General features: G+C 34.7%; 5 protein-coding genes and 1 long non-coding RNA gene across 6 annotated transcripts in view; 2 read left to right on the forward strand and 4 right to left on the reverse strand.

Moving 5' to 3' along the window:
- The first annotated feature begins 131 nt into the window (after positions 1 to 131).
- LOC106294758 lies at positions 132 to 1,113 on the forward strand. Its single transcript, XM_013730407.1, has one exon. The coding sequence runs from the start codon at positions 163 to 165 to the stop codon at positions 955 to 957; it is 795 nt and encodes a 264-aa protein (XP_013585861.1). The 5' UTR covers positions 132 to 162; the 3' UTR covers positions 958 to 1,113.
- Positions 1,114 to 1,415: 302 nt separating this feature from the next.
- On the reverse strand, positions 1,416 to 2,735 carry LOC106341702 (nascent polypeptide-associated complex subunit alpha-like protein 1). The gene is made up of 4 exons (XM_013780405.1): positions 2,606 to 2,735; positions 2,357 to 2,432; positions 2,009 to 2,139; positions 1,416 to 1,937 (listed from the first exon to the last, which is right to left on the reverse strand). The coding sequence occupies exons 1-4, from the start codon at positions 2,660 to 2,662 to the stop codon at positions 1,593 to 1,595; spliced, it is 609 nt and encodes a 202-aa protein (XP_013635859.1). The 5' UTR covers positions 2,663 to 2,735; the 3' UTR covers positions 1,416 to 1,592.
- A 390-nt stretch (positions 2,736 to 3,125) lies between these two features.
- Positions 3,126 to 3,841, forward strand: LOC106318183 (50S ribosomal protein L10, chloroplastic-like). The gene has a single exon (XM_013756059.1). It carries the CDS (start codon positions 3,219 to 3,221, stop codon positions 3,729 to 3,731), a length of 513 nt encoding a protein of 170 aa, XP_013611513.1. The 5' UTR covers positions 3,126 to 3,218; the 3' UTR covers positions 3,732 to 3,841.
- Positions 3,842 to 3,928: 87 nt separating this feature from the next.
- LOC106318172 (ankyrin repeat-containing protein At3g12360) lies at positions 3,929 to 6,839 on the reverse strand. Its single transcript, XM_013756047.1, has 4 exons — positions 6,691 to 6,839; positions 5,808 to 6,311; positions 5,332 to 5,741; positions 3,929 to 4,884 (listed from the first exon to the last, which is right to left on the reverse strand). Exons 1-4 carry the CDS (start codon positions 6,713 to 6,715, stop codon positions 4,054 to 4,056), a joined length of 1,770 nt encoding a protein of 589 aa, XP_013611501.1. The 5' UTR covers positions 6,716 to 6,839; the 3' UTR covers positions 3,929 to 4,053.
- A 9,124-nt stretch (positions 6,840 to 15,963) lies between these two features.
- LOC106296184 lies at positions 15,964 to 17,241 on the reverse strand. The gene is made up of 5 exons (XR_001261165.1): positions 17,156 to 17,241; positions 16,930 to 17,064; positions 16,676 to 16,805; positions 16,483 to 16,591; positions 15,964 to 16,364 (listed from the first exon to the last, which is right to left on the reverse strand). It is a non-coding gene; the product is annotated as an uncharacterized LOC106296184 (long non-coding RNA).
- Positions 17,242 to 21,390: 4,149 nt separating this feature from the next.
- Positions 21,391 to 23,361, reverse strand: part of LOC106340060 — a 12,401-nt gene continuing 10,430 nt past the window's right edge. Inside the window, exon 3 of the mRNA XM_013778932.1 lies at positions 21,391 to 21,471. Within this exon, the coding sequence (XP_013634386.1) occupies positions 21,391 to 21,471 (81 nt within the window). The remainder of the gene's footprint in view (positions 21,472 to 23,361) is intronic.

Genomic DNA, 23,361 nt, shown 5'->3' on the forward strand with positions numbered 1-23,361 from the left:
CGTGATCACGGCGCACGGTTGCTCCGGCGACGAGCTCAGGTGAGCTTTCTCCTTTCTTCTCCTTCTTCTCTCTCTCTTTCTCTTTCTCTTTATCAAACTTTAAAGAAGTTGGAGATGGTGGAGAAGAAGGTGGAAGTGGTGGGGTTGGAGAAAGAAGTGGAGATGGTGGGAGTGGTGGAAGTGGTGGGTCATTACACATACACACTCGAGAACGATAACAAGAAAAAGATTCTCTCTCTCGCAACAAGAAGAAGCTCAATGGCTCCGACGATAAGAACCGTCGCAACTTACAACACTCACCAAGAACACACCGTCGATTTCTTCGGAAACGAGTTCACCGTCACCGTGACTCGCTCTACCTCCGTCATCACCCGATGGATCAACAACGTCCAATACTACAACCACTACTCCTCCTCTCACCCTCTCGTCGTCGGAGTCGGCGTTCAGTGGACACCCGCTGGTTACCACCCAATTTATCTATGTGATAACTGCTACTACGCCGATCCTTCACTGGGAAGTTACTACAACGCAGATCCGGAGGCAGACACTCTCCAGCTATGCGTGGGCACACGGTGCCTCGTCATCCAGCTGTCTCACTGCGACGATGTCCCCGACGAGCTACGCAGTTTCCTGACGGATCCGCGGACGGTTTACGTCGGTTTCTGGAACGGCCAAGACGCGGGGAAGCTGGCGAGGTCGAGACATGGGCTTGAGATCGGGGAGCTTCTTGATTTGAGGAACTATGTTCAAGATTCGGGAGGGTTTGGGATGAGTCGTTGTTCGTTCGAGGAGATGGTTGAGGAGTGTATGGGTTATCAAGGAGTGAGGCTTGATCGTGGGATAAGTATGAGTGATTGGAGTGCGTATGAGCTTGACCATGAGCAGATTCTTCAGGCTTCGGTGGATGCTTATGTTTGCTTTGAGCTTGGTGTCTGGGTTCGTCTATGGGAGTACTGAATAAAGATTCATTCAACGAATCTTTCTCTTGTTACTTATTAGGAAGAAAAAAAACTGTTATTGATTCGTAGTATGAGTTAAACTATCACTAGATGTTTATGCTTGGTCCTGTTTTGGTTTTGTCTATGGTTTCATATTACAATGTTTGCAATGATCCTTGTGGATGCTAACGCAATGTGATTTAAAGATTGTTTTAAAAATGGTTTTGTCAACTAACTTCACTTAGATAGAATGTTTTAATATCATTAACGAAGAAATCGTTTTTGAGTATTATAATCTCGTTTTAGTTTCTTACAACTAAAATCTGATTACCTAACCAAACAGACTTGAGCATAACGATATTTCTTTTCTTATGAAAATCATGTTATACGAATATTAATTTAATATATAGTGGTGTATTCGTCCATGACTATACTTATTTGCCATATATTAGCTTTCAACTCCGTTAGGTAAGACGGTAAGAGTAATAGTAGATAATATGCAATATGAAACCAAACTGTATACTGAATCACTGATACAACACTGAAAACACTTCAAGAACACATGGAAAACAAAAACTTGCGAAACCTTTTGAAAATCTCAGCGGACATATAACTCCAAGTTAAGCCACATATCTAAGTTGAAAAGATTTTGGTTTAGGTGGTAAGCTCCATGATAGCAGTGACAATATCTCCATCCGCAGACTTGAGAGCCTTCACAGCCTTTGGCCTAGTCACTCCTGCTTGGGTCATCACCAACTCAATGTCCTTTGGCTCGACACCATCCTCGTCAACATCCTCATCATCATCCTGCACCACTGCGGCAGCGCTCGACGAAGACTCGCCCTTGATCACGTTGCTGAGGTCCGGAGCCTTGAACTGCTCTGCGGCCTGCGACTGCATCTGCGAGCTCAAATCCTCTATCTTGGCCTCTCCAAAGATGACGTACGTGTCTGATGCTGGGCTCTTGAAGACATCGGGTTTAGATATGACGAACATTATCTGTATCCCATATCAATGTCGATCATCAATACAGTATAAAGATTGAATGGGCAAAAAAGAAGAAGACTAACGTTCTTGCTCTTTTTGACGGTGACACGGCTGACACCAGTGATGGGTTTCATCCCGAGCTTGAGCATGGCTTTGCGACTCTTCTTCTCACTTCTGCTTTGTTTCGATTTGCCTCCTGCCTCTCCATCTTGTCCTGGTTTCACCAATCACAACTCAATATAATGACTCAACTAGAACATGAAGTCTCGATGCATATGATTCACACACTACAGTTAGATTCATTTCAAGCTTTTTTTTTTAACCAATTATAAATCAATCTTTACACATTTTATACAGATTCTGAGCATCGACCAATCTTCCCCAAATCTAAAACTAACATAGGAGCTGTATTTTGTTAACATAGGGCTTACCCTCCGCATCATCATCGTCATCGTCGGAGTCATCCTCATCGTTGTCATCAGCGTCCTCAACTTCAGGCTTATCAAGCTACACACAGCAGTCCAAAAAACCAAACAAATCAGACTTTTGCAATGCTAAAGTGATTTGAAAACCGATATTTAAACGAAGCGAACTCAGATCTAAAGCAAAACACTAAGATCTGAGGTGAGTCTAGTTCCAGATAATAGAAAGAGAGAGAGTAAGAAGATTAGAAAATTTACATCGATCTTCTGTTCTTCCAATTTGGCGGCGAGGATCTCTTTCTCTTCGGTAGTCATATGGTGATTTGTGTATCGAAGTTTAGAGAGAGAGAGAGAGAGAGAGAGATGAAGTTTCGTGAAACTGTGCCGAAACCTTAAAACCCTAGAAGAAGAGACCACGTCGAACTTTTAATTTGAATTTGGGCTGGGCTTTGAGATTTGGGCTTTGGGCCTTACTGTATCTTCTTCTTTCCTCACCGGATTGATAGAGTTGGTTTAAAATGACCAAACCAGAGATTTAAATTTACATTCTAAACCATGATTAAACCGATACGACCACTCTCTGTAAATCTCTGAGAGTGTCTCGTTTCGAATCTCGAGTTCGATCGCACCTTTTTTAGACTACGTCGAATTTTTTAATTTGGGCTTTAGGCTTAACGCATTGGGCCTAACTGTATCTTCTACTTTCCTGTGTGTTCGTTAATGCTCTTCATATACATAGAGTTGGTTTACAATGACTAAACCAAAGATTTAAGTTGTACATTCTATAAACCATGATTAAACCGATAAAACCTCTTAGAGAAAGAACCCTAGCTTAGTCTCATCATTTCGAATCTCGATCGCGCTAACAGCGATGTCTAGCCTTCGAAGAGCTCTCCTCGTCGCCGGGAAGACGAAGATCAACCTCCAGAACTGCCATTTCATCACCGGAATCAACTACAACGGCCTCACCGTGAAGCAGCTACAAGAGCTCCGAGGGATCCTCCGCGAAAACAGCAACACGAAGCTCCTCGTCGCGAAGAACACTCTCGTCTTCAAGGCCCTGGAAGGAACCAAGTGGGAGTCTCTGAAGCCGTGTATGAAAGGTATGAACGCGTGGATCTTCGTGCAGACCGAAGACATCCCCGCGGCTTTGAAGACGTTCGTCAGTTTCCAGAAGGAGAAGAAGTTATTCGATAATAACTTGGGAGGTGCTGTGTTCGAGGAGAAGCTGTATGGTCCGAAGGATTATAAGGTTATTGAAACGATGCCGTCTCGGGCTGATGTGTATGGTGTGATGTTTGGTGCGTTGCATTGGCCGGGGTTGGATCTTGTTAACACGTTGCAAGCACCTTCTGCGTCGGAAAATGAGAGTGCCGCTGCATAGAGTAGTTTTCTCAATTTGTTATATCGAAATGCTTTAAATTTATCATTTGTGTTTGTTCTTCCGGATTAAAGATATGATATTTTTTATGAAAATAAATTCAAACTTCAGTTTCAGACCATGTTTTGTTACAATTGGATTGAGTTTTCTTACGAGTAATAAAAATACACCAATGCTGATGCTCCTCTGTTTCTAAATAAAACGTAGTTTTTGAATATGATGAGTTGACCAGTGTTTACAGAGTTGTGACAATTGTGTTTGCCTATTGTCACAAGATCGTCTAGTCTAGCTCCTTTCACCAAATATATTTACATGATTATTGATCTTAGATTGCGAAAATTGGATCGACTTCAGAGTTTGAGTGATCTGAATGATGCCAAGAGTTGGAACCACTCCTACGCGCACTCTTGATCCTCTTCCTCATTGACCTCACCCTCTTCGACTTCACCACATAATAAGTCATGGTTCCAAGAACACCAGCCATTATCACACCACCAACCACTGTCACAAGCTCTGCAGCCCACTCGTTCTTCCGCCCAACCACTATATAAGACGATGCAAGAAACGCCACAGATGTACACATAGACGCCAACCACATCAGTTTGTTGATCACTTCAACTACCCTCTTCTCAGCTTTCGTCTCTCCTCTCACCAACGTGATCTGTACCACCACGACGGCCAGAGAAGTAAACAATGCGATTGCGTTGAAGATAAAGAAGATCTTGAATGATGCTCGCCCCACCACCACTGCTGATCCGTCGTTGTTGTCACCTCCCGGTACTGTGAAGATAGCGGCAAAAGCTACGGTTGCAAAGAGCACAGCCACAACGGTTACTGAGTTTGTTGCGTTGTTGATTCCTTCTCTGTGGAGTTTCCTGAGCTCTTTTGAAATGTTGTGAACGTTCTTGTTAGTCCTTTTGGTCTGTTCCAGCTGGATATGAACATCGTTCTTGATTTGGGTCACAGTGCTTCTCAGCTCGTCTCTTGGCTGGTTCAGCTCATTTGCCCTGAGAGCTCCACAGCGAGCAAGAGACTCTTTTATGTATGAAGATTCTTCTGAGAGTAGAAGCCCCTCTGCAATGTCAAGCGCTGTCTTGCGTTCTCGGGTTAAAGCATTGGCGTTGGTATCAGGGAGTGACAATAATAGTTCAACAATCTGCAAGAACATGCCGATATGTGAAACATTCAACCAAAGATATTGAAATGAAATCATACTCTCTAGGTTAGGCCTGAGATTTTGAACTGAACCCGAGCCAAACCAAAATTTCCGGTTAATTCGGCTAGTTTGGTTAGGAGTTTGGTTCGATTCGGTAGGCTTTTATAAGAGGTTTGGTTGGTTTTTGTAAAAAAATGATAATAACCAAACCATACCAAAATCTCAAACTAAACTAACCAAACTAACCGAAGTTACGAGGAAATTAACCGAACTTATCAAACAATTTAACAAAATAAATCCAAAATCTAACCGAATTAAAAACTTAGGTAGAATTTCAAAAACCGAACTAACGGAATACCGAACCAACTTTATTTCAGGTTAATTTGGTAAGATTTATATTGAACCGAATAACCTGAATTAACCATGCCTCTTCTAGGTGATGCATACCTCTGCTCGTTTTTTCCTTGTGGCAACATGTAACGCCGTGTTACAAGACTTGTCCGGAAGCATAACAATGGCAGGATCTGCATCCAACAACAGTTTCACCACTTCTGAGCTCTGTCCTTTAACAGCCAAGTGAAGTGCAGTTTGTCCTTTCTTATCAACCCTTCTCGCTAGGTGAGGATCTTTAACTAGCAAAGCTTTTATAACATCCACATGCCCTTGCCTTGCAGCTAGATGCAATGCATTTTTATGGTTAGACCGAGAAATTTCAAGCAAGTTCCCAGCTTTCGATAAAAGCTGGTTCACAACTTCCGTATGTCCTCTCATAGCCGCAGACACAAGCGGAGTTGCATTCGATGGACCAAACGTATGGCTAAGCGTCGAATCATGATCTAGTAAAACCTCAACAATAGCTGCAAGAAACAAACCATACGTCATTCACAAGAAGAAACAAAGAGTAAAGCTTTGTGATGCCTTACCATGATGACCTTGTATGGCAGCAATGTGAAGAGGATCATAACCAGAACGGTTCTTCTTAGCAATACTCTCTCTACTCGAATACTTCAAAAGCTCTTTCACAACATCAAGATAACCTTTATCAGCAGCAGTGAAGAGCGCGGTCTCGCCTAACTCATTCACCTCAGTCACAATCGAAGCCCTGATCTCAGCAACTTCAGCGTCAAACTCTTCCCCGCTCAGAGTCCCTTCCATCTGAGAGTTAATATCCTTGAGAATCTGCTGCACAGCCGACAAATCGCCACGCTGAGCAGCTAAGTGAAGCTCAGTGTCGTTGTGGCGACCAGTGACTTGCTTCACGTACTTTTTCTTCCCAGCTTGATCCATTCTTTTGCCTGAGTTAGACAGAACCAAAGCTGGTGCAGTTGCTGTTGCGGATGGTGAAGGCGTTGGTGAAGGATCTAACATAGGGTTTTGAGACTCAGTAGATTGTAGAATCATTCCACCTTTCACCATATCTTTTTCTCCTGAAAAATTCAAACATCAATTCAACTACATAGATCTGGAATATTACACACATGTGTATGTAACTAGGTGAATTTATGATATAATCATTTTGGATTAAATAAAAATAGTACGAATTTTGATAAGTGAAGAAGCATATGGGTGGTTCGGTAATTAACAGACAAGACAAGGGACCATGAAGATCAACATGTCTGAAAAACGGTTGAGTTATTCTTTTCCGACAATCACGCAAAATAATCAATCAACTACTAAAGTTGTAAGAGAATAATCTTTGATGCTGCCTAAAACTCTTTCCAGCTAAAAAAAATCAAATACAATAACAAAAAATCTAGATCGTATTGGAAAAGTCGTCCAGAGATGTGTAAAGTCAAAGTTGGTTACCATCTGCAAAGGATGAGGCAGCCATGAGTGAAGCTCAGAGCTACAGGAGACAAGAGAGGAAGATGATTTATGTTAGCTGGTGTTTTGTGTTGAGATGGGTAATTGGGGAAGGAGGGAGAGAGAGAGAGACTAAAATATTTAGATGGTAAAGTGAGAGTCATCCCCCATGTACTAAAATATTTGCTTCTTTTTTCAATAGTAAATTTTGCCCTTTTCTTAACTTTCCTATTTTACTATTACATAGAAGTTTACTAAAATGACACAAATTAATTGTGTTATTACTAGAATGACTCATATTTTTAAAAAATTATTAGAATATTTTTCTGGTCATAATTACTCTTGCTTATAGTTATAACAAAAAAAAACATTACTAAAGCACCATTAACATTTGATCGATGGGCGATTTATTTTTTTAAAAATAAATATATCGAGTAATAAGTCTATTCATAAAATCTGTATAGAAAAAAACTTTACCGTTAAAGTGGTGCCAAACTTTCTTAAAAACGTCAAATTTGTTTCCACGACAGAGTTAATTGTCCAATTTGAATAGAAAACAGATTTATAAGACTATGTCTGTCGAATGAAGTGACAGATATTTTATAAACGGTAGATTTTTGTGGTCAACTTATTTTCTTATGTTCGATTTATTTTCTTACGGTAGAGTTATATATCTGATTTAAAATTATCGGTAGACTTTTTATTTATGTGGTCACAGACTTTTTAATTCATATTGTGGCAGATTTATTGACGAAAATCTGGATTTATATAAACCAAACATAATTTAATGTTCAGTTTCGATCCGGTTTACATTAATTTTGAATCTGGTTTATTTTTAAGTTAACTAAGATCAGAATTATATATATTTTTTTTGGTAATTGTCATCATATCATCTCTTTCATCCCTCTTTTCTTTCTTTCAAGTTGTTTCTTTTTTTATGGTGGTTTAAACAACTTGTTGCAATCTTTATTGATTGGATAGATATGGATCACATCATTCTCTGTCTGCGGAAAGTGAAAATTTGACTCTTTATAATGATCTCACGGTGTAGTCCGAGTGATAGTGAGAAAAAAAGTTTCAAACTTTTTTTATTTTGTCAACAGCTTCATATGTTGCACAAAAAAAATCAACAGCTTATTTGATGCTCTTTCTGGTAAGTTCAAGCTGCGGTTACCATAAAGAAAAAGGTTTGTAACATTATCAAATCAAAGCAGTATACAACGTTCAAGCGTGTAGAGTAATATTAGCAATACAAAAATAGACAAATAGCGGTCTCCTAGGCATACAATACAATCCCAAATGTGAAATTTGTACAAGAGAGTAAAAGTAAAATGCTCTGAACATCTCACTGGAGTAGATACACTCATCCACAAGCTGACGGAGATTAGGATTCTCCAATGCAGTTACCAAGTCTTTCTTTATCATTCAGCTGTTCATCGGCATGAGAACCGGGAGACACTCCGGTATAAACCTGAACATGAGTAAAAGGAAACAGTAACAATCATACATATATATAGGACTTATTCTTGGGTTCACCTCCCTATCGTGAACCTCTAGGCTCACCAACCAATAAGATTGTGTTATTTCATATTCGATATCTTTTAAAAAAGGAAACAAAATATTGTCAATACACTCAAGGGTTTAGGGTTTAGGATTTAGGGTTTAGAGTTTTAGGGTTTAGTGTTTTTATTTAGACTTTAGGATTTACCCAAGGTTTAAAGTTTACCCAAGAGTTTAGGGTTTACACAAGGGTTTAGGTTTACCCAAGGGTTTAGGGTTTAGGATTTAGGGTTTAGGGATTAGGATTTAGGGTTTAGTGTTTTGCTGACGACGTTAAAAAGATTTTTTTAATTCTTTTTTTCTGTAGCTGCTATTTTTTTTTCATTTTTTTATTTTAAAAACATAATATAACTTGATAATATTTTGTTTCTTTTTTTAAAAGATATTGAATTTGAAATAATGAACTCCTATTGGCTGGTGAACCCTAGGACGTGAACTCAAGAATAACTCTATATATAGCAAATGACCATTGAAAAAAGGGAAATACTGTAGGATAGCATTAAAAAAGTTTATGTCACAAATATAGATTTTAAAGATCAAAATGATCAAAATGACCAAAATGTTTCATTAAAGAGATAAATATACACTTATACCCATAGGGTTAACTAATCCAAACATTTAGGGTTTAGAGTTAAAGGGTAGAGATTTTAGATTGAGATTTAAAATTTTATAAAATAGAAAATAAATATTATAAATTTGAAAAAAAAAATTTCAAAAATAGTTTCAAAAATTACTTTCGAGTTACAAAAAGAAATTTAAAAAAAAAAAATAAAAAAAAAATTCGAAAAAAAATCTTTTTATAAAAAAGTTAGAGTTTGAAAACATATAATTTAAAACTATAAAAATATTTTTTTTTTAATTTTTTAATTTATTTTATTTTATTTTTAATTTTTTTTATATATCTAGGATATTAAGGTCATTTTACCTATTAAATGAAACATTTTGGTCATTTTCCTCTTTATAGTCTATTTTTGTGACAAAAAGTTAAAAATTATCTATTTATGAGAATTGTCCATGAAAAAATCTATCTTTTTACTTAAAGTATAGTTGACATAATAATGGAGGGGCAAGCATTCTTTAAGCTTAGCTCTCAAACACAGACCAATTATAATTGCCATACTACAGTGTTGGATCGTCGGTGTAAACGTTATCCTGAATTGATCACAGAACCAAAACCCACAAATTCACAAATCATTAAAGATCATGTACACAGAAGGAAAAAAAGCCTCACACTTTTAGATCCAAAATAAAAAAGTTTGGAACTTTCTTTCTCACTAAAGGAATTGAAAGTTAAAGTTATGTAAAAAGCAGAACCAAAATTAAACTTTAACTCAGAGTTGAATGTGAGCCGGTGGTAAAAGAACTAGGAATTAGAGTCTATAAACTTTCACAATCAATAAAACAATAATCAAATAACCAAAATTAATTAGGAAACATAAAAAAACAGTCTCGGTTCAAAGTGGAAAGAATGTTGAAATTGGGATTTAGGGGTTTCAAAATTAAACATTCAATCAAACAATACATGTTAAAATATGTAATAACAACTTGGAATTGGACAGATTTAGCACTTACAGTTCAATTTTGTTGATCTAAAACAGAAGACAAATCAGACCTTCTGTTTCGTCGATGTCTACGGCGACTTGACGAGGAGGTGTCAAAATCTATGGCGGCGTGACGGAGGAGATGTTGCCGGAGTTGGGATAGGAACGACGGCGACTCTTAAACGGAGAAGGCTCCACCTTCTCCTTTTTTAAAATGTTTTTAACATATATTTTCTAATTTTTTTAAATTTGTTAGAATGGAAACTTGTGGTTAATTAAGTTAGAGATGGACTTTTAGTAAATTTGCTCCTATCCCATTTTAGTCTAGTAATTAAAATTTAATATGAGTCATTCTAGTAATTCTTAGATCAATTAGAGTCATTCCAAGTAATTTTTCTTTATTATATTTGTTTTTTTCGGTAATTAACTAAACTATTTGTTTCTTTTCTTAACTTTTCTATTTTATTATATTAAACAAATCTCAAGCTTTGTATATTTTCATGGAATTGCCCTTTACCACTAGACAATGGAAGCATACTTGCTCAACCGTCATCGTACTATGATCATAGTATGATCAATTTTTGCAAAGTTTACATGTATTTTATTCTATTAGAAAAATAGAAAACTGATTTACAACTTGTTTGTATATATAATTGCCATGACCCATGATCATATCGTTCCAATTTAATTTCTTATAAAAAAAAATTGAACATTTGATGTACTAAAGTTACCAACTGATTTGTAGTCAACTGATTAAAATATCCTCTCTTAAGTTTTTGAGCTAATTTGGTAGAAAACAAAGGAAGAATGTGAAATTAAATAAATGCCAAGAACAGTAAAACTTAGAAAAAATATAGTATTTACGTCTAAAGAAAATTGACCTTATTAGCCATTTTGTCAGGAACATGTGTCTAATGCTACGAGTAGGTTTGCAGCAATAGGATTTTGTAAATATATTTAAGATTTGGCAGGTTATATATTTACAATATTTAGAAAATTATGTAGACGTTTTGATCAAAAACAAAATTATGTAGACATACATAAAAACATTAAACTAAATAAAAATTCTAGTTTTCTTTCATCATTGTCGTCTTATTCATTTTATTCTTTCTTCCTCTGCCTTTTTTAAAATTCTTGTAATGAATTCAAACAAATTAACCAAATATGAGTGGTCTTCACATGCTAAATCTTTTCAATGTGTGATTTGTCTGTTTTGACCAAACTGTTCCAAATTTAAAACATTCAAAAGTTGAACCAGATATTGTACAGATTTTGATTCATGGGGTCGTTCATTTCACTAGTCCTCACATGATTCTTCCTAAGTTCGAAGAGTGTCGAGCCCAACGATCATTTGTAGCCAAAAAACTAATTATTTTTGTTATTTAGATATGTAAATATGTTACAAAAAAAAGATATGTAAATATAATATTAGCCAGCCAACAATTTTGTTATCCGAACTACAATATATATTATCCGCGTATGTGATTGTTATTTAGGTCCTGTTTGTTTCTCGATCCGGATGAACCATTTGGATGAAGACGAGAGTTTTGTTTGTTTAGGCACTAAAAGTGCAACTCATCCAGATGGATCATCCGAATGACTTTCAGAAATTTAGGCTTAATTTTAAAGTTCATCCAGCTGAACCAATTTGGATCATTTGAATGGAGATGGTTCCTTCAAAACGGCATAATGTCTATTATGCCCTTAATGTAATTCACAAATTACAAACCTAAACATAATATCATTTTGTCACACACGAAAACTGACAAAACCACAAAAACGCGTTTTCCCGCGAAAACCTAAAAACTAATTTTTCACGTCAAAACCCCAAAACACATTTTCCCGCCAAAATTGGAAAAACGTGTTTTCATGCGAAAATCACAAAAACATGTTTTCACGCCAAAACCCCAAAACGCATTTTCCGCTAAAACAAAAACATGTTTTTCCGCCAAAATCGCAAAAACGTGTTTTCCCGTCCTTAAAATCGTGTTTTCCCGTCAAAACCGCAAAACATATTTTTCCGCTAAAACTGCAAAGTTTGAGTACATGATGCTCTTACCATTGCTTTCATCTTTTCAATTTTAGTTTTATAAAATTTAAGTTTGCACTTTGAGTTTCTACTTTTAGTTGTTTGGAAGTTTATTCAAATTTGTGTTTCTATTTTGAGTTTTATGGAAAGTTATAGTCGTAGTTAATTTTAATACAAATTTAAATAAAAATAAATAAATTTATATGAAATGAAAATTTATAAATGTGAAATGCTAATTTTAAAATAATTACAGTGTAAATATATTTTATATTAAATAATAAAAGTTAGTATAGTTAAAATTAATATCAAAAACCGCAAAAACGGGGTTTCCCGCCAAAACCGCAAAAAACGCGTTTTCCCGCCAAAATCGCAAAATCTTGTTTTCCGGCCAAAATCGAAAAAACCCCGTTTTCCCGCCAAAACCGATAATCTCGTTTTCCCGCCAAAACCGCCAAAACGCTTTTTCCCGCCTAAATCGCAAAATCTCGTTTTCTGACCAAAATTGAAAAGTGCATTTTTCCGCTAAAACCAAAAAATCTTGTTTCTTCCCCCCCCCCCAAAACCGCAAAAAACTCGTTAATTTTGAATAATACTAATGTAAATATATTAGATTAAATAATTAAATATAATATAGTTAAAATTAATATCAAATATATGATTAAATCAACACAAGGGCGTTTTCGTAATTTGTTTACTAAACTCATTTAGATGGAAATGAAAATAAAGAAACAAACATAAGATTAATTTAGATGATTCATCTAGATGAGTTATTTGGATGAATAAACAAACAGTCACAAAAATCTGAATGAATTATCTAAATAGATCATACAAATGAATCATCTAGATGGAGATGACAAATGGTGAAACAAACAGCCCCTTATTTAGCCAGCTATGCAAAATGTCACATTTTTCAGTCGCATGTGCATCAAGAAGCTTGTGAAAAGCAATATCGCCAATGCGGACTTTAAATTTAGGTTGTGGTAATTTTGAAGAAATGCGAAATACTTTCACTGCTGAAGAAGATGAGTGATGGTGATGTTCGTCATGAGAGATAGTGACGATGTCATTTCTCCACGAATTTCATGGATCTCTTTTTAAAGAATACACATGTATTCACTTGATTTTGTTGACGATGTTTAATCTTAGAACCGAGCTTTCTCTTCATAACATTGTCAACTCTAATATTCATTTGGGCTTATTGTTAAGTTATGACAAAGCCATAAAATATTAGCCGCCAATATTTTATTTGTTCCAGGTACAATATATATTAACCGGATATACTATTTAGTATTTATCATTAATTAACAAGATTTCTATATGAGACATGATACTAGTCTTGAATATGTGTAAAACATTCAGAAATTTAATGAGATAGATAGATTGTCATAAGTTATTAAATATGTTAGCCATTTGAAAATGAATCTCAAAACCTAATTAAATGATACATGTAAACATATGATCAAGTTGTTATATGTTACTAGGTCGTTTTCCGCGATTTAAATTATATTAATGATTTTGTTGTGTTAATATCAAATATTGTACAATGTTTTTGTGTTCATAAACTATCTAGTGTGTAGAATTTAGTATTTTAGGAGAGACATGCTCTGATTTTTGTTGTTTAAATGTTGCATATAACTTTTTTTTTTCTCATTTTTGTAATTTTTTTTAACTTGTTTGCCAAAATACTAAAATTAAGTTTAGAATACATAGAAATCTCCGAATATGTCGCATTAAAGTTGTTCTTAGTTATGTTTTCTTGATGATAATCTTCTTAGCTAAATAATAATTTAAAAATAAAATAAAATTTATTAATCAGTATGTATTATAAGCCTTTAAATTTATATTTGTTATTACCTTAAATATGTTGGAGATAATTTTTTGTCACCACAACAAATTTATATTTTCAATTACTTATGTTTTGCAACTCCTTGTATAGAGATGTTTGGCTGATCTATAGTGTAAGCTTCATCATCATTGATTAATAATATAGTTTAAAATGAGTTAGAATGTATGTTTTGCAATGTAAATATTGTAATTCGCATGTACCTATTTAAAAGCAGTCCAACTATGAGTTTGTTTCTATTTTTGGATTGTAATGGTTAGTTTCTAACATCATGAGAATGTGTCCAACTACATTTGCTGTAGTTGCCATGATTAGTTGGTGTGAGAACCGAAACTCACACCGTAGCCAAGTTAACCTAGTCTTCCCTGAAGGTTCCGGTTATCTGTTAGGCCACGCACAATACAATCAATATGAAAGATTCTAAAGTAATAAATTGTAAAAGAGCGAAAAGAGAACAAAGAGGTCTTATTTCCGAATTCGCGTTTGAGCGTGAACAACAAGTAAGATCCTAGGTCACGAGAGCTGTCGGTATGACCCACTTGCTCCTCTCATTATCTCCGTTTTGATTGTAAGAAACATTAGCAAACAATTCACCTTACTATTATTCAACACAAAAACTTGCGTCTTGTGAATTTTTTTTCTTCTTAATATTAGATAAATTGGAAAAGAAAATAGTGCAACCTGGTTACCCTTTGTTGTTCTTCTCCCTCTATTAAAAGTAATGTTAGTGTTTGAAATTTTACATGATGGTTTTGAGCCTCGAGGTTTGGTGATGAATTTCTTATAACTTAGGATCTCCTTGAAAGCACTCTTTCCAATGGATTGCCTATTGGTTATTTTATTATCTCTCTACGTCTTCTTCTTCACTTCGTAATGAACTTATAAAAGATTAAGAAAAGTTAACCAAATCACATTACAGACAATAAGACTATATTTGTTATTATCATCACTGGAACTAAAACATTGTTGATTACCTGAATTTTTTTCATACTTTACTGAAAATTAGAAGATCTGAATTTTCTGCACATTGACGGGCGCTTGATATTAAAACTATATATCAAAATAGTGAAAAATAAAATAAATATAATTACAAATATATTTTTACATCAACTTATATATCATATTTGGTATAAATATATATATATATATATATACACACATATACGATCAAAATTAATTGTAAGTGTTCATTGATAATGCAAAACTAAAGCAATACGAATAAAATAAAAAATTGTTCATAGTTAATTGATTCAATTTTTATTTAAGTTTATCGGTTTATTAGGTTAATTAACATACTGTACCAGTTTAACATATTTTAACTAAAGAAAACAAAAATGTAAATTTATTAAAATTTATATATTTAAATAAAAACATATTTAAAATTAAGGAATAAGATATATTTAAAATAAATAATCATTAAATACAGTATAATATCATTTTTTGTAAAAAAAAATAATGTTAACTCTCTTAATTTTTTTTTAAAAAATAAAGTGAAATAGTTAAACTATCAAAATAAACAAAATAGTAAAAAGTATATTGATGGGTTTTTTTCAAACAGATGTAGTTAAAATATGAAAATAATAATATAAAAATGTAAAATATTTTTTTTTTCGTTTAAAATAAACTAATATTATATTTTTTAAAATCTTTCTTCGCATAGCAGAAAATTCCTATTTGTTTTTTGTATACAAAGAAATAATTTGTTTTCCATAAAATTGGATATGTTAAAAGAGCCCACATAGAAAGAATTTGTTTTTTTTTTGTTTTTAGTTATTTTTTTGTTTTTTTTTAATTTTTATTTATAATGATTTACATGTAGTTGTCTATTAACATAGCAATACATAATCTAAGTTATAATCGGTGCAAGCGGGGGGTCGTAGACTTTGTTGTAGCTCTATCTAAATCTATAAAGGTTATGCTGTGTTTGTGAAGTTGGTGTTTTGTTATTGTGACTGATTCTCCAAGATTTGTATTGTAATATGGTGGAGTTGGAGTAATGAACGGTGCTATTTTTTTGTAGTAAGTGTTGTGTACGCAGGCAGGGTAATATACATGGTTGGGTTCACTTGATGTTGTATTTATTTTCAAATTATGTTTATATTCCCAAATTTAGTAGATATTTGCGTTCTTTCTTATATTCATCTCGGCCGCATTACACCTAGAATACAGTTTTATATTCAACTCGGCCGCATTATACCTACTGTATTCTAATGTCTCTCTTTCGAATGCATTTACTCTATTTTGTATGTATAATTTGATGAGGGACAATTTAAAATGATGGTCAGACCCAATTCCTGTCTATAGTGACCAAACCAATATGGATATAATTCAACTGTATATTGCCCACTAAAGATGATTCTCAGGTATCTCTTGATCATAAACTCATAACTCTCGTACTTTTCTAAATGCAAAGAAAACATATGTATAAAACAGGAAAGCGAACCCGACGACGTTGAGAATCTCTTCATATTCTTGTTAGCAACACAGTTCAACATCAGCTCTTCTTACTCTGAATCTTCAATCTCTTATTTCTTCAAAAACTCTTTGCACCACATTGCCGATATTCTTGGATTACGTTTTAAACCGTTGTTGTAGTCTAGGTAGAATAGACCGTACATAACACCATAACCAGCTTTTTATTCGCACTTGTCAAGTAATGATCATGCATAGTATCCATCTACCTGAACACCATCCTCCATCCTCCCTAAAATGAGAATTATACACAATTGGTAATAAGAAGTTAAGAACTTTGAAAAAACTCAATTAAGCTTTCTGCACATGTTTCTCGTTTGTCAAGTAACTAAAAGAGAATAGAGACTCACTTGATGGCTTGGTGGATGCTTTGGAGATGTTTTTCGTGGTACTCTTTCGTCTGAACATCCATCAAATTCGAGAGTTTAGCTTTCTTTTCATACTATATATCACAATGTCCTACATAATTGTTCGAACTTTTAGCACAAATAATGAAAAAGGGAGTTCGGAGGAGGCTACATATGGATATAAATTTTTTTTTACCAATTATCATAAATTTGGGTTTCTGTATTTGCTTTTTGCATAATTTAGAAATTTTCTTAACCCTTGCGGTGTAAAAAGTCTCATTCTAAACCACCTCTCGGACCCAAAACTTCTCCAGCTTTGTTTTGTTCTGTTTGATAATAAAGTAATGAAAAACTTGTGAGCCAAGACACAGAAAATTAAAACAAAATATGAAATATCGAATCATGTGACTGAATAAAAAGAGAATCATGTAACTGGAAAAATAAACTTACTTTTCCATTCGATGCGTGCGTCGGATCTCCAGTTTGGAGTGTTATGATCCACGACAATGACACTTGTAACGTAAAAGGCACTGTAATAATTTACTCCCACGGAGCCAAAAGATCCTTTTAATTTCTGAGAGTGAGCTGCAGTAAACGACAATAGTCTTTTTCCAATTGATCTTTTCATGACTTCTGGATAATATATATTGAAAGTTGTTGATAAGAAGAGATTGACCTTTGCATTATAGATAGATGTTTATTCACTTTGCCTTCACAGCCTCTACAGTGACAGTGAAGAGACACTCTAAGAACACCCACCTGCTTTTCCAAAACACAATCAACCCTCAAATCTCTCTTTGTTTTACATTTAAGCTCTACTTTACTTTACTTCACTTGCCTGGTGGTCTGAACCAGAAAAAAATCTTCCTTTTCTCTTCCACGGCAGAGCTAGAGCCTCTTCTTGCCTCGTAAAATTCGCCTTCGTTCGCTTCAACCATATCCTTACCCGAAGACTCAGATAAAGAAACCGAGTCGGTTCCAATTTCTTGTGAAGGATTCCGGCAGAGCCCTTAAACACATTTAGACAGACAGTTGTGTCCCTGCATAGTTGGAAGTGATTAATTTAGAAATCGGTAGTGGTTGTGTTAAAGAGGCAGCAACCTGAGAAACTCAGTTGGGATAGGGACATCAAATACAGAAAAATCAAATTCTCACCTCTCTGCTCTGCGTCTGTTAAGTTTGGGTACTGAAGCTGATGATGACTCGAAACATGTATATTGCTACATTTTGCCAAAATTTATACAAAGATATCGATTAGGTGGAAATTTTGGGTGGAAATTTTGTAAGGCCCAACGATTAGATCCGATTTTTAATGTTTAATGTTTATAGAGAACGTGTCAAAATCGTGTTCTCTTATTGGTTTGAATTTATTTGGTGTACAGGCTGAGAATGAAGCATATCTCCCTTTTAATAGAGTTAGATTAAATACGTTAGAAGGCTAACACTAAGTTGTTATATGTTATTAAATATGTTAGCATCGAATCTCACAAACTAATTCATAGATATCTATATATATAAAGTTGGCTTATCTGCCTTCTTAGGCTGCCACATCAGCAAGTAGGGTGGGGGATTTTGGGCCACATCAACACTCTCTCCACTGTTCAATATGGGCTACGTTATGTTAGTGTTTAGATGATAACGGCTCAATCTGATAAACGAACAAAAAGCCCAATGTAACTTTTCTCTTTCTCTATGACGGTCATCTGCTTGAAACTCCGCAGGCTCTGACGTAATTGAGGTGTTACGTTTTCGTATTCATTGAAACCATTATTAAGATTCGCCTTTAACTATCTTATTAAAACTCTTCCATGGAGTCGATTTAAGTTACCCTTTCTTAGTTTCCCTAATCTGTTCAATTATAAAAGGGTTGCATAAAGCTCAGAATCTCACTCTTCACCAGATTCAACCCTTCTGATTCATTACACATACGGTAGTAAGACCATCTGCAATGGGGGTCCGTTAAGGATCCTTAGCTCCACATCCAATGTTTATCAGATTAAAAAACTATTATTTGAGCAACATAATACAAGGATTGATCCGTAAATAAGGAATTTAAGGATCAAATCCTTGTCTACGTGGCGGCTTGACTCTCTCATTGATTTCTGTCCATCTCCTTCTTCGTTTCCTTTCCTTTGATTTTATGCTGGATTTGTAGCTCTCTAATTGATTTCTATGTGGATCGAGCCATGTGGATCCATGTCTTTCCTTTCCGCTGCCCCTGAAGATGGCAGCCATGTCTTTCCTTTCGGCTTCATCTGAAGATGGCAGCCATGTCTTTTTCTTTTCCGCTGCCCCTTCGAGCTCCTTCCATGGTGGTGGTCTTCCTGTGGGTAGGAGCGATCCCTGCCTCTTCGGTTTCTACCCTCAAACTGGAAATTCACAGAGACCCTCTCTTTCCATCAGGTGGGTTTCTCTACTTTCGATTAGTTATAGATTGATTAGATTTTTGAAGCTCTTTGCTTCAATCTATAGATGTTTGTGGTAAAGATGGCTAAAGTCGATAGCTTTAGTAGATTTTTATTGTGGATATGTGAAAAACAGAACTAGAGAAGACACAAAGTAAGAGACTTGTGTTGTTAGTAATAATGGAGTTTGGTTTTTGTGGGTGACCTTTTTAGGTGCCAATCAACTAATACCAAAGAGCCAAAGAGTAGTTGTAATATTCTGGACAATGCGAGCAACCTTTTTAGAAACCTGTTAAGCGGTAGAAGTTTGGGTTCAATGCCCACTGCTGAAGGAGCTGTCTCTGATTTGTTTGGGAAGCCTCTCTTCTTATCCCTCTACGACTGGTTCATGGAGGTATATACTATTAAGACTTACTCTGATTTACATCTTAAAGTTGAGAACTTTGTTGTTTTGATTCTGTGATGTTCTTGTTTTAAAGCATGGAGGAGTTTACAAACTTGCGTTTGGTCCAAAGGCATTTGTTGTCATCTCTGATCCTATTGTTGCGGCATGTCCTCAGAGAGAACACGTTTTCCTATGACAGGGTAATGGAGTCAGCCAGTGTCTTTGTTTTGTTTTTTTTTGGTACCACCATCAAGTAACTTTTCTTTGTGTTTTTCGTTAGGGAGTTCTTGCTGAGATCTTAGAGCCCGTCATGGGAAAAGGGTTGATACATGCTGACCTTGATACCTGGAAGTTAAGAAGAAGAGGTAAGTAAAGCTGTTTTTGTTATTCTCTCTATGTTTATGGCCATTGATGATGATCTGTGTTGCAGCTATAACTCCTGCGTTCCATGCATTGTATTTGGAGGCCATGGTCAAAGTATTCAGCAACTGTTCTGAGAAAATGATACTGAAATTGAAATTGAAAAACTTATAGTTTTTAAACTTATACATTTTTAAACTTCTCTTTTTTGGTATATTTATTTTTAATCATGTAATTAATAAAATTTCAATTTCAATTTAAAAAAAAATTATTTTTTATTTCTAAGAACTCTTAATTGGAAATCACCATTGAACACATTTATTTTGACTAGAGTCTTTAACTATTCAAACAAAAAAAAACAAAAAAAAAATTAATATAATAATGATAAGGACTCCAAGAAGGAGTCCACCATTGCGGATGCTCTAAGGCAATCTTCTGCGTTTCTTGGAAGTATGAAATTTTTTAAACTTTTTACGATCCTTATCTGCCTGCTGAAGTAGGTTTGCCTTTTTTTAATCGAAGTTGTTCTGTAGTTATTTAGTTCTCTGATGCTCAATTAAACTTTTGTTTTGTTTTCTCCCGTTGAACCTCCATCTTCCTCAGGAGACGAAGAGTACAATAACAATATGTGGGGCCATACACGGATACCTACCCTTCTACGGTCTACTCAAACCAGGATGACCTCAGCAGATTCCATGTTGCATAGCAGAGAGGATATGGTGTAGCCTCAGAATATTTCCCGGAGAAAGAAAAGTATTTACGATCCAACTCATGGGGTTTGCCTTTGGAGAGCCCTGTAGCAAAAGTTTGTAGTTTTTTTTTTTTTAAAGCATCTGGGATATAACTGATCCATATTCAACTATATCTCATGGGTTAGCTCAAGTTTTGCATCAAAATGGGCTTTCTTATGTTTCTTGAGAAGCATCATGAGCTCCAGTTTTGAGGTTGCTGTTTTTTGTCTAATCTTTGACAAAGTCTTGTGCTTATTTTTTTGTTTGTTTTTGCAGTTTTATGAAGAATACGTTGAAATCCACATCAGGTGCATGAGACAACTTGGTCTTCCTGTCAGTATGTTTTAATCATCACTGTTAAACATCCACTCTTCTAAATCTATGGCTTGACCCCTGATGATGGTACTTTTGAGTCAACTTACTTTTCTTACAACTTTTGTAGGCTTTGTCATGTTTAATTATTTTTTTTGGGTTTTGTCATGTTCTATGTGATGTGATGCTTATAACTTCATAAGGATCATCATTGGCTGCTTCTTACTCAAGAAACCTTCTTTCTTTCTGTGCAGGTGATTCCACAATCACGTGCCTTCAAGTAAAACAGATGATGGGTAAGCTTATGATGATGGTTATACACGTAGGTGATATACATAGCCTAATACTTTATTGTTTTAGATTTAAAATTCTTTCATGGTCAAAGAAATGAAATCAATATATAACCACCTTATACACGCATCAACGGTTAAAACATGCAGTGTTTTTAATGAGATATTGAAAACTCTTAAAAACCTATGGTCATGCTTCCACGAGGTTAATATGCAAAAGATTGCTCCAAAGAGTTACCAGCAAGCTGCTGGAGTAGTCTTCATTTCACGAAAGTTTTAGCTAACTTTTGCATCGACCAGGTACATGAAAATCTCTACGCTATATTTATGTTGGTTCCTGGTTATCACTTTTAAGAGCTATGCACATTCGTTTATATGGATGAATACCTAAAGTTACAGCTTTAGAATATTTGTTCAATGACTCTTCTTCACTTTCCTGGCTCTGTCTCTTGCAGGACCTGGGAATCACCTTGGGAAGCAAACTCATGGCTTCTGGCCAAGTCAGGGCTCTGTAGTAATACACTCAACAATTGTTTCAACCAGTTAAATATTTAAGAGGACATGTTTTACAAGTTTGGATAGTGCATCATCACAACTGCTCCTTGATTTAACTCTCTATCTCAGTGTGTTTGACAAATAAGCCAACCGCCTTCACCCAAAGTTTCAAACGTGGGTTTGAAACCAAAGAGGAAAAATGGTTTTTTGTTAATAATATTTTGAGGGTGTGTTGTGTTGTCTAAATCTGGGAATCATCTGATACTAATTGACAAATGGTTCTTCTATAGGGAAGTAGGAGATGAGAAATCCATCTTGGAGCTCGACTTATGCAAGTTCTATTTTGTTATCTATGTCAATAAAGATAAATCCGATATTTTACTATAGAGCCAAAACTAAGTTAAATTTATACAAAGCATAGTACTAGGTAAGGAGAAGTTACATGTCGTATTCCCAAGATTCATGATTTTAGTTCTGTAACTATTTTGTATTTGCGAGAGCAATGCACTTACCCCGATTATAGTTTATAAAAAAAGAATCACATCTTATTACTATGCTTTTCCAAAATTTTAGTGAAGCCAACCAAGTTAATAGTTCATTTAAAATTGATGAAGGTAAAAACATAAGAATCTTGGACCAATTTATCACTGATTTTCAGCTACCATTTATCATCGACAATCAAGATAATTTTAAAGACTCTAACAAAGGTATGGAATTTATATTAACATACCATGAAATATAACATCTCGACTCAACTGCTTATTCAAGAGACGACCCAATACATAATGAATTTATAAACAGCCGATGACAATAGATGACAATAACATAACTGGTGATCTTCAAGTTATTCTTCCCATTACAGACTACAACAAAAACTATAAGACTTGATGTTGATGATCTTTAAGTTATTCTTCCCATCACAGACTCAACCAAAACTATAAGACTTGACGTCGACTTTATCATCACCAGTCTTGAGAGAACTAATAGGCCTCCAATTAAAGAAGAAGAAAAACGATACATGCACGGTATGCTTCGGAAATTTCAACAATGGAACCTGTATATGCTTTCTTACTTGCTGCCATACTTTCCATTGCCGCTGCAGTGACCAATGTATGTCCCATATGTAGGAAACGTTATCTATAAATCAGCATTATTACAATTTATAAGTGGTTTCTTATGTTCCAATTTTCCGTTTCATTTGCATACTATTTTCGATTTTTGTTTTAATTTTTAAACAAAAAAATATAAATGTTTTTCCTCATTCTCTGATGTGCTCCATCGCCAGAATTAGTTTCTCACCAAAAATCAAATAACACATATACAACTGAGTTATGTTTGGTTGCACACCTTTAAATTCAGATTATTCTCTAAAATAAAATTTCAAATGCTGTTCCTTTTATATATTGTTCACATGGTACTTAACAGTATATGTATGTTGTTTAAAGAAAACATATATTTTACTACTCAAACCATAAAGCATATTTGATAACCACTACAAATAGATAAAAAAAATATCATTCTCTTTTAATATATTTTCATCTTCATTTGAAAAAAAAATCTTTACTACGACCATATATAAATTATAACTTTTTAATAATAAAACATATGAACCTACGCGCCGGAGAACCACTAGTATCTAAATATATGAATAAACTTTTATAAGCTATTGCACTTGTTAGATGTCTAACAATGGATTTTATTGTTATTAAAATATCTTAACAATCTACCAATGAATTTGAAAAAAAAATAGATAACTAATATCTTGCTACATCTTACTTCAATCTCTTTCTTCTTTACGAGCTCTTGAGTGTATGAGAAAAACTCGGATGAATATGCTTTGTTCTATCGCTTTTAATATATCCGTCCCTTGTTTGAGCAACACATGCTGCATTATCTTCATATAG

Source organism: Brassica oleracea, chromosome C1 (assembly GCF_000695525.1).
Source record: "Brassica oleracea var. oleracea cultivar TO1000 chromosome C1, BOL, whole genome shotgun sequence".
NCBI classification, from domain to species: Eukaryota; Viridiplantae; Streptophyta; class Magnoliopsida; order Brassicales; family Brassicaceae; genus Brassica; species Brassica oleracea.

What these genes read in the sequence shown, in the direction of transcription:
- LOC106294758 (XM_013730407.1), top strand. Translation starts at nt 163, where the DNA reads ATGGTGGGAGTGGTGGAAGTGGTGGGTCATTACACATACACACTCGAG.
- LOC106341702 (XM_013780405.1), bottom strand. Translation starts at nt 2,662, where the DNA reads ATGACTACCGAAGAGAAAGAGATCCTCGCCGCCAAATTGGAAGAACAG. An exon ending in TGGAAGAACAGAAGATCGAT is followed by an intron (nt 2,433 to 2,605) that starts GTAAATTTTCTA and finishes TGCTGTGTGTAG; the next exon opens with CTTGATAAGCCTGAAGTTGA. An exon ending in CCGTCAAAAAGAGCAAGAAC is followed by an intron (nt 1,938 to 2,008) that starts GTTAGTCTTCTT and finishes TATGGGATACAG; the next exon opens with ATAATGTTCGTCATATCTAA.
- LOC106318183 (XM_013756059.1), top strand. Translation starts at nt 3,219, where the DNA reads ATGTCTAGCCTTCGAAGAGCTCTCCTCGTCGCCGGGAAGACGAAGATC.
- LOC106318172 (XM_013756047.1), bottom strand. Translation starts at nt 6,715, where the DNA reads ATGGCTGCCTCATCCTTTGCAGATG. An exon ending in TGCCATACAAGGTCATCATG is followed by an intron (nt 5,742 to 5,807) that starts GTAAGGCATCAC and finishes TGTTTCTTGCAG; the next exon opens with CTATTGTTGAGGTTTTACTA. An exon ending in CAAGGAAAAAACGAGCAGAG is followed by an intron (nt 4,885 to 5,331) that starts GTATGCATCACC and finishes ATGTTCTTGCAG; the next exon opens with ATTGTTGAACTATTATTGTC.